The sequence below is a fragment of the Orycteropus afer genome, unplaced genomic scaffold (assembly GCF_000298275.1).
Source record: "Orycteropus afer afer isolate SDZICR_OR568_19922 unplaced genomic scaffold, OryAfe1.0 scaffold00052, whole genome shotgun sequence".
NCBI classification, from domain to species: domain Eukaryota; kingdom Metazoa; phylum Chordata; class Mammalia; order Tubulidentata; family Orycteropodidae; genus Orycteropus; species Orycteropus afer.
Window position 1 is genome coordinate 4236172 of NW_006921639.1, and position 9695 is coordinate 4245866.

The window sequence follows — 9695 nt, forward strand, 5'->3', positions numbered from 1 at the left end:
GCCAGCCGTCTGGTTAGCAGGCAAGTGTCTTAGCCACTATGCTACCAGAGGAAGTAGCAGTCAAGAAATCAGACATCATAATGCACTGGTCAAATCTGCTGCAAAAGACCTCTTTAAAACATTAAAGAGCAAAGATGTCACTTTGAAAACTAAGGTGCTCTTGACCCAAGCCATGGTGTTTTCAATTGCCTCATAAGCATGTGAAAGCTATACAAAGAATGAGGAAAAGTGAAGAAGAATTGATGTATTTCAATTGTGGTATTGGCAAAGAATACTGAAGAGACCATAGCATGTCAGAAGAACAAACAAATCTGTCTTGGAGTAAGTGCAGTCAGAATGCTCCTTGGAAGCAAGAATGGCCAGACTTTGTCTCACCTACTTTGGTCATGTTGTGAGAAGGGACCAATTCCTGGAGAAGGATATCATGGTTGGTAAAGTAGAGGATCAACAAAGAAGGGGAAGGCCCTCAATAAAATGGATTGACACAGTGGCTGCAATCATGTGCTCAAGTATAGGAAGGATTGGTGGTGCAGGACTCGACAGTGTTTAGTTCTGTTGTGTATAGGGTCACTATGAGTCACAGCCAACTTGATGGCACTTAACAACAACAAGAAATCTCTATTTTCAAACAGGATTATATCCACAGCTACAGCAGTTAGGATTCCAACACATATTTTGGGAGACATAATTTAATCTGTAACATCATACTGGAAAGTGTTCCGGGCATTTACACTGTCACGGTCCTACCAGTCAAGGTCCCAGCAGGAGGCAGAATCCACAGACAGGATTCAGAATGGAATGTAATGAAGGGACAATAACAGATGTGGAGGCAGAGCTAGGGAGACCCAAAGGGACGCGAGGTCATTCAGGAAGAGTGGGAAGCCATTGCCACCAACAGACTCAAGGGGCAAAGTAGGCAGTATTGCTAGGCCAGTCAGGATTGGTGTCCCAGGGGAGGAGCGTCATCATAGAAGAGTGTGGCAATGCCAGGACTGGCACAAGAGCATGGAGGAGCATTGGGGAGATATGCTGTGAATGGTCATACCCCTCCTCCAATTCCCATAATGCCTCCCTCTGGTGAAACCTCACTGGAATCCAGAGAGTCAAAGAGCCCAGTTTGTGCAGACTACAGGGCTGACTCCTTCTGAGGTGGGTCTGGGATGAGGGACAATGAGGGAATAGCTAGCACAGGGACCCTAAGCCCTGGAAATTAATCTAATGAGGGAGCAGGCAACAAAGAGTTAATTTAATTTTAGGCCATGTTCAGTGCCTTGAAGAAGACAGGCAATGTTCTGGGAGAGAATGGCGGGGAAGAGAAAACCATGTGGAATGGTCAGAGAGAACCTCTCTATAAAGGTGCCTATCTGATGGGTGGACAGTCTGAACTATTAGGTATGTCTATGAAGTGGGGAGTGTACCCAAGAACATGTATAGGGTTGGCAGACAATGGTCCTATAACTTTATATGTATGATCTGAATTCTCAGGTGTATAGTGGAGCTGACAAGGGGCAAGGTTGTAGCTATTGCTTGGTCACAGCCAGCTACCCAGAAGGACTGAGTAGTTGAACCTGTGAGCTCAGGACCATAGTCACAGAGGACGTCAAGCTCAATTGGCATAACATACTACACAAAACATTGTTCCACCTCCTACTGTGGCGAGTAGTGATTGGGATCTTAAAAGCTTGCAAGCTGCCATCTAGATGCAACGATGGATCTCTCCTCATCCAGAGACAAGAAGAATGAAGAAAACTAAAAATTCATCAAAAGAGTTAGTCCTAATGACTGGTACACCATCCGATCTGCAGCCCATATGACTATGAGACCAGAAGAACTAGATGGTGCCCAGCTACTACTGTCAACCATTTGGAGGAGGATCTATGTAGGAGATCCTGGATAGACAGGGAGAACAATGTGGAACAAAACTCAAAATTATTTGGAAAAAAAAAGGGGGAGAGGACCAGGTTTGCTGGCCCAATAGAGCCTGGTGGAACCACTGAGACTATGGCCTCTAGCTGCCCTTCAGGTCTGGAATTGAACCCACACCTGTGGTTTCCAGCCAAACAATAGACAAGCATATGAGTTGAACATTTACCTCAGGTAAATACACTCCTTGGAGAGAATAAGCATGGGAGAAAGAAGGGCTGCTTATGCACAGGGAGAGAGCTCATGGGGCAGGAGTGCATGGAGGGATGGACACAGGGAAGAGGTAACTATCGGGAGGAAGTAGGAGGGGAGATGTTGCATTGTGGTCAACTGTGGTCAATGTCATAAGACAAAGTGTATGTGAACTGCTGTATGGAAAGTATATTTGCTTAGTAAATTTTCACCCAAATCACAATAAAAATAAAAATAAAGGTGCCTATCTGAACTTGAGCACAATCACCCTTCAAGCCACCATGCAGTTTTTGTATGGAGCTCTGAACTTGGATGTCCTGTTGTTGTTAGTCACCATCAAGTTGGCTAGGTGATCTCATGTATAGCAGAACAAAATGTTACCCTGTCTTGTGCCATCTTCATGATCATTGGTATGCATGAGTCAATTATTACAGCCACTGATTTTGAGTGCTTTCCAACCTTATAGTGCTCATCTTCTAACACTATATCACACAATTTTCTGTTGTGATTCATAGTGTTTTCAGTGGCTGATTTTTGGAACTAGATCACTAGATCATGAATGACCTTGCTGGTATTTGAAATACGGCTGGCATAGCTTCTAGCATCATAGCAACATGTAAAACACCACAGTACAACAAATTGATGGATGAGTGGTGGGCCCTGTTCATACTCTGTACTTATTTCTTCTACAGGAAAAGATAATAATCTCTCTGCAAACGCATCTAGCCAACGAAGAGATCTGGTTTTGAAGGAAGAAGACTGTATCCACCCCTGCAGAAGCAGTGCCTGAAGTGCTCACCAGCTGGCTGGCAGTCTTCCTGTGCTAGCAGGCCATGCAGGGCAACAAGAAGGGCACAGATGGCTTCAGCGACTCCTCAAGCATTGGGAGCCTGCTGGATGATGCGGATCGTGAAGTTAGCAGCCTCACAGACCGAGCCTTCCGCAGCCTGTGCATCTCCGAGGACACAGCCTTCAGCGAGTCCCCAGAACTTACCTACCAGGTGCTTGGAACCCTCCACCAGGGCACTGTGAGCCATACGCAGAGGAAGAGCGGCATTTGGAGCCATTTACCCTCACAGAGCACAGAGCATGCTGGCTGGGCAGCCACTTTCCAGCAGTTACCCAAGTACGTGCAAGGAGAGGAGAAGTACCCCAAAGGCAGCCCCCCACCAACGCCAGCCCAGAGGAAGCTGGAGGTGCCAGTTTCTGGCCTGAGGAGCAGCAACAAGCCCCTTTCCAAAGTGTCATCCCTAATTAAATCCTTTGACAGGCCAGAGAGCCAGCGTGGTGACAGCAGGCCTCCCCCAAGCAAGCCTCCCACTCTGAAAACTGCCCCCAAGTTTGCTCCTCTTCCAGAAAGTGGTGTCAACTTCTGCTTTGATTCAGCCTTTCTAACTGTCAGGAGGGTGCCTGCCGAAGTCTCCAGCACTCACCAAAGCAGCCATCAGCCTGACAGGAAGCACGGGGAGCAGGAGTCCCCAAAGAACACTGAAATAGCCTATCACAGCTCCAGCAGCTTCCTCCCAACCTCCAATGATGCCTCCAGCTCCTTTGACTCCAAGTTTCACTCCCCAGCCCACAAGCCAGCCAAAGGTGAGCCCGGAGGAGGCAAGGAGTGGGCTCCCAAAGGGACTTTCCTTCATAGTGAAAACAGTGCTTTTGAGTCGTGGAGCACCCACCAACCACGGCTGGTAAAGAGAAAAGATTTGGCTGAAGGGCTCCCAGAAAGCAAAGACCCCAAACATTACCAGGATGTACCCCTTCTAAGAGAATCCCACCCACCTGAGTACAAAGTCTCCCCCAGCCAAGTTCCAGCTGGCTGTAGTCAGGAAGAGAGCAAGCTACTCACTGGGACTCTCTCCACATCTGGATCCTGGGCCCCAAGGGACCCTGGAACCCAGGTGTTCACTATGGAGGGAAAGGCTTCCAGCTCCCAAGCTAACCCCCAAGGGAAGCCAACACAGCCACCATGGAGGAAACCAAAGATCAGCAAGGGAAGCAAAGAAAGTCTACAAGATACTTCAGAAGAAAAGAAACAGCATCACAAAAGGGCTCCCACTTTGTATGCAAAGCAGACCCCCCAGGGACAATTTCCTGAAGATGAATCTCCTGACCTGACTGTGGACCCCAGCGAGCATTACACTCCTCCTTTCAACATCAGTAAGCTTCTAACACCCATCATACCCAGCAAGCATGTCCTGGACTCGTTGAACAGCCAGCTGCCAGAGAGGATTCCATCACCCCCAGGACAACCCAATGGGTACCAGGAGAAGGAGCCAGGTGAGGGCCAGTCCCGAGACAGTTACAAATCCAAAGCCCCTAGCCTGCTGTTCAATCTCAAGGATGTTCGCAAGCGTGTAAAAAGCACCTATAGTCCCAACCCTCTCTTGAAAGGCCTTGATGAGAAAGCCAAGGTTGACAGTAAGCAAGAGACTGTTAGCAATGGAGACATCCTCCCCAATGGGCTTGAGGACAGTCCTGCAAGCCAGCTTTCTAAGGAGAGAACATCAGATGTTCCTACAGCATCATATATCAGCACCCAGAAGGACCCTAGAGCTGACCCCAATGGGTCATCTGTGAACAACTACCTAATTCTTAGCTCACCTCCAACTACTGCCTCCGTCTGTGTCAATGGGGAAGTTGCTGAGATGGACAGCTATGAGAAGGCCAATGCTGATGGAGAGGCAAAGCTGAATTCCACCAGACCAGGCTGTGGTCCAGACTCCAGCCAGCATGCCCTCAGGAAACACCTTTCTCTAAAGCTCTGTAGCCGAGACCCTGAAGCTACAAAGGCTGCTGAGCCACTGCAGACCCACCAACTGCAGAATGGGTTCTCCAGATCAATCTCCCAAGACACAGACCCTGAACGAGAGATAGGCCTGCAGCACCCAAACTCCCACCAGAAGCCCTCCCCAGGGCCCCTTTCTCCTGAGGAGGAAGATGTGTTTTATAGTGACAGCCAGTCCGATTTTATGCCAGGCCTCCAAAGCAAAGCCAAATTCAGCACCAGTTCTTCAGATCAGTCCTTTGCCTCGTTTGAGGACCAGCAGAAGACGTGGTATGCCGAGAGCCAGCAGGAAGACAGGAAGAATGATGTGAATGCAGGTGACAGTCAGATGAACGAGAAGCAAAGATTTATGGAAAACAACGGGCAACAATACTATGCCTTAAGTAATGGACATACATGCACAGACGAGAGCAGCAAGGAGGAGAGATTGCAAAGAGATGGTGAGAGTTTGTCTGGAGGGAGACCAAGGAAGGCATCAACAGAAGAAGCAAATTTCAGAGGCTCTTGGGTTGTGGGAAATAGGGATACAGCACTTTCACATGCCCAAGACCTTGCAGCAGCACCGTCTTCCACTTCAAACAAGCACAAACTGTTTACAATTAAAGACAACACCCTCAGGGCCACCCCTGTAATCAAGCCCATCATGCTGCCCCTCCTGAGGACAGTGTCTTCAGAGGACTCACCCAGTGGTGGCCACAAAGAGGCAGAATTGCCAAGGCCAGGTGAAGATGCTGGTCTCTGTGCCCCAGAGAACCAGAGAATGCCTGGCACCCCAGTACCTGTCCACCCACTCTCCACTAATATTCAAGACACACACCGGAGGCACACAGCTCACCAGGGGCCAGAGGACCAGCTGCAAGCACCTGGCAAGGCCAAGATAGAGACCTTCCAGCCATCTGCAAAGAGAGATCTCCCACCTCCTCCACTGGCAGGAGAGGGTGAAGGGATGAGGACACCCCCAGAAGTGGTCCCTAAAGTTGTGGGGGACAACGGCAAGAGGAGCTCCACAGAACAGGGGAGGTTGAATGCTCCAAGGAACATCCCCAAGATTGCTGTCTCAGAAGACAGCACAGAAGACAAGCCACCACAACACCTGCTTGGAATGTGTTGGGAAGAGCAGACAGAAGGTTTCAAAAGTAACTTTTTGTCCACACCCAGAGCAGGGGCCACGAGGAGAAGATTGGTTCCTGGTGAGATGGCAACTTCACCTAACTCCAGCTCTCTGGAAGGGGATAGCGCATGCTCTCCCACTGCCAGCAGTGTTTGGGACAATGCCTCTCAGGCCCCCAGTGAGCAGGGCCTGCCACCACAAGAGGTGACTCTCCTTACCAGCCCCTGGGCCAGCCTCGGCCCTTCACCAGTCACCCGGCGGGAGGACCTGACCCACGCCCTGTTGTGGGAGGATAGCTCTGAACCCCAGCTGGAGCCAGCAGCAGAAGACCTCAGGCCTCTCTCTCCCAAAGGCTCCCTTTTGGATGTGACCTCCAGCTCAGCAGGTCTCCCAGAAAGACCAGAGCTACCTGTGCAGCTGGAAAGGCCAGTAGGCAAGCCACCTGCAGTCCCACCTAAAACTGAGAAGGCCTTGAGGAGGGCAAAGAAGCTGGCCAGCAAGAGGAGAAAGACAGACCAGGTGCAAGGGAGGCTTGGTGAGCCCTGGGAGGAGAGGCCCTGGCCTGAGAACTCAAAGAGGGCTGAGCAGAGGCCACTATCCCCTAAAGAGATGCCCCGACGACCCAGTTTCCCCTCAGTCCGGTCCCTGCCCCCTCCTATGCACCGCCACTCCGTGTCTAGCTTCTTAGAGCATAACAGGAGGCAGCCTGGGGGGCTTCAGTCAACCAAGCCCCTGCTCCCATATCCTGCAACACAGAAGGTCCTCCAAGACCCCCAATCTGGAGAGTACTTTGTCTTTGACTTGCCACTCCAGGTGAAATTCAAGACCTTCTACGATCCAGAGACAGGCCAATATTTCAAGGTCCCCATCCCATCCTCAGCGAGGGACTCCCCAGAACCACCCCTGGCAGACACATTGGGTAACCACCTCCTACTGTTTCCAGGCATCCAGCCCCTGCATGTGACAGCCTTGACACCCTTGCGGTGCTCCTCCCAGCTCTCCACTCCCACCTTCCTGCAGCCTAGACCATCCACCACCACTGAGGTGGCCTCTGTTGGGCACCAGGCCCCCCATGAGGCTGGACTGCAGCGTACCCCTGAGGCCTCCAGGAACTCCACCCAGAATGTGCCCAGCCAGTACCCCGATGGGCCTCCCCAGAGCCCAGATGAGGAGGGCAGAGATGCTCCAAGCCTGGAGATCATCGCCATCAATAATTTGGAGGACTTTGCCACCGAAGGCATTTCCTGAAAATTAAGGCAGACTAACTTTCCCCCTGCAAATAAACCCAGAAAAGCTTACTTCCTCCTTCCCCAGAGCAATCACTCTCATACATGCACGTACTCACACAGGCACACATATGTGCACACATGTGCACATGCATGCACATGCATGCACAGGCACACATGCATGTGTGCACGTGCATATGTGCATATATGCATGTGCGTGGTTATATGCTTATGTGCTCATCCATGCACACATGCACACATAGATACTGCCACATACTTAGCCATTTCAGATCCCCAAAGTTCAAAAGGATGTGGGAGATTCAGAGGAAACCCAACACAAAGGGCCCCCCTGGGGCATCCCTCTGCTAAAGAGCATATCCTCTGTGGGGGCACTGTTTGCAAGTATAGACTGAGACCCTTTCCAAATCTCTTCCACTTCCTTTACCTCCCCCTCTCCATCTTCCTGTCCTCTCCCTGTTCATCTCCTGGACCACTGCCTCCAACCCCAGACTCCTACCTGACTTCTAGGGTTGCTCTGCTTAACCCTCCATATCACCCTTTCTCTGGGTCAGGGCTCACAATGGGCACATCCCCCAAGGTGCTCAGAAATGGCTGTGCTGAGTGGGGGGATCCAAGGAAAGCAGGTTGCACTGAAACACACAACAACCAGCCCAGAACCAGGGCATAGACAGGGAAGCCTCACCCCAACGCAGAACCACCGCTATTCAGTGTTCACAACCTCTAAGGCTTAAGACTAACAGAAGGAAATGGGACAGACACCTTGTGGGGATGTTGAATAGGATGGGTTTTCTTTACAGGCAAACCTATCTTCTGAAGCCTGTTTTCTGATAAAGAAAAGTCTACCTTTAGAAAAGTGAAACAATTTGCAACCATGATTCTGTCCCAACTCCTTTCTTCTATGGCCACAGCAGATATGCCCAGCTGGTGGTACAAGGGCCATGTGGACTCCAAGCCTGTGTCCCTGTCAGACTGTGTGTGGAATCCTCCATGTCTGAGCCCTCCACCAAATTCAGGTCCAGTTCGGCTCCCTCCCTACCCAGCATACACCCCTCAGCCTGCTGATGCTTCTTCTGCTAGGGCCAGGAACAGAAAGATGAGGATACTCAACTCTTGCCCCAGGACTGCCTGACATCTCCGTACTCAGCAGAAGAAAATTGTTCCTAATTGATAACTGGCACCTGTGCCCTAGTAGCAAAAGAAAATGCTATTTTGCCTGAATCCCTAGCCCTTGGGATTTAGAGGGAAGTATCAGAATCAAAGCAAGGCAGCAGAATGAAATGACTGCCCTGCCCCTTTGAGAGCAGTCTGGGTTTGTGAGTAGGTCTGTGGGCAGAAGAAAAGAAGGAGGCCCCTCTCTGTAGGTTTCTACCAGCTGCTCTTGCTGAACCCTCTTAATTCTTTTTCTGTGGGAAGTACCAAAGCAAAGCATCTTTCTCCTTCTTTAGAAACCCCAGCAGCTGAAGGGACTGTGCAGCCCCAGGGGACCAGGCAAAATGCACAACAGCTCTTGCTCTGTTCACAGTTAACCATAATGCAAATGGTTGCTAACTGAAAGGTTGAATGTTCAAGTCCAACCAGAGATTCCTACAAAGAAAGGCCTGGAGGTCTACTTCTGAAAACTCACCCACTGAAAATCCTATGGAGTACAGTTCTACTCTGACACACATGGGATTTGCCCTGAGTCAGAGTCAAGTCACAATGGTAACTTGTGCTCTGTTCTCAGAGATGCTGTTAAGGCTGGGAAGATGGGAGCCCCCACAGCTCCTCAAGTCCCAGAATCACAGCCACACAGGGCCTATAAACATATTTGGGTCAGAACATGGAGTCAGCATTTTGGACATACTCATTTCTCTCAACAAATGCAGCCACTCCTTAACTTCATTGTGAAGTTTACTACATAAATTCCCAGCCTCAGTGCCATCAGGTTTGGCTTCCCCTACAGAGTCAGCCAGAAAGATCAGTGGGGAGTCAAGACAGATTAGTGTCAGGGGAATCTGATTCACAACAGTCACTCACCGATGCTCCTGGTCCCACTACCCAGTCACCAGGTAGTCGGTCTATCATGTTTCCATCTTACTAAATATGAAATAGAACATCTGCTTTTAAAATTCCTTGGGGCTCCAGAAAAAGAATTGCCTAATAGAAAGAGAATTCCTCAGTTAAATAGAGAAAAAAATATCCCATTAGGGGATTTGTGTTTGGGTAAGCAGCCATCTTCTGCCTGAATTCTGGAGTAGAAGCAATATAGACATAGCTAAGAACATCAAGACAGATATTTGGAAACAGGGTATTTAGCATCCCCTCCTATCAAGAATTCCCTGGATATCTGGTTCCCCAGAAAGTCACACAGCACATGAAGGCCTTGATCATATGACAGCAAAGTGCTCTGTGTTCCTAAAAAACAGAATATGTCTCTTTATTACTGTTAAGTGCC

At 49.7% G+C, this 9695-nt stretch overlaps 1 protein-coding gene across 1 annotated transcript; it reads left to right on the forward strand.

Annotated features, from left to right (window-relative positions):
• The first annotated feature begins 2948 nt into the window (after positions 1 to 2948).
• CUNH10orf71 (chromosome unknown C10orf71 homolog) lies at positions 2949 to 7262 on the forward strand. Its single transcript, XM_007938608.1, has one exon. The coding sequence runs from the start codon at positions 2949 to 2951 to the stop codon at positions 7260 to 7262; it is 4314 nt and encodes a 1437-aa protein (XP_007936799.1).
• Positions 7263 to 9695: the final 2433 nt, after the last annotated feature.

Excerpts from the sequence above, each read along its gene's own strand:
- CUNH10orf71 (XM_007938608.1), top strand. The coding sequence starts at position 2,949 with ATGCAGGGCAACAAGAAGGGCACAGATGGCTTCAGCGACTCCTCAAGC.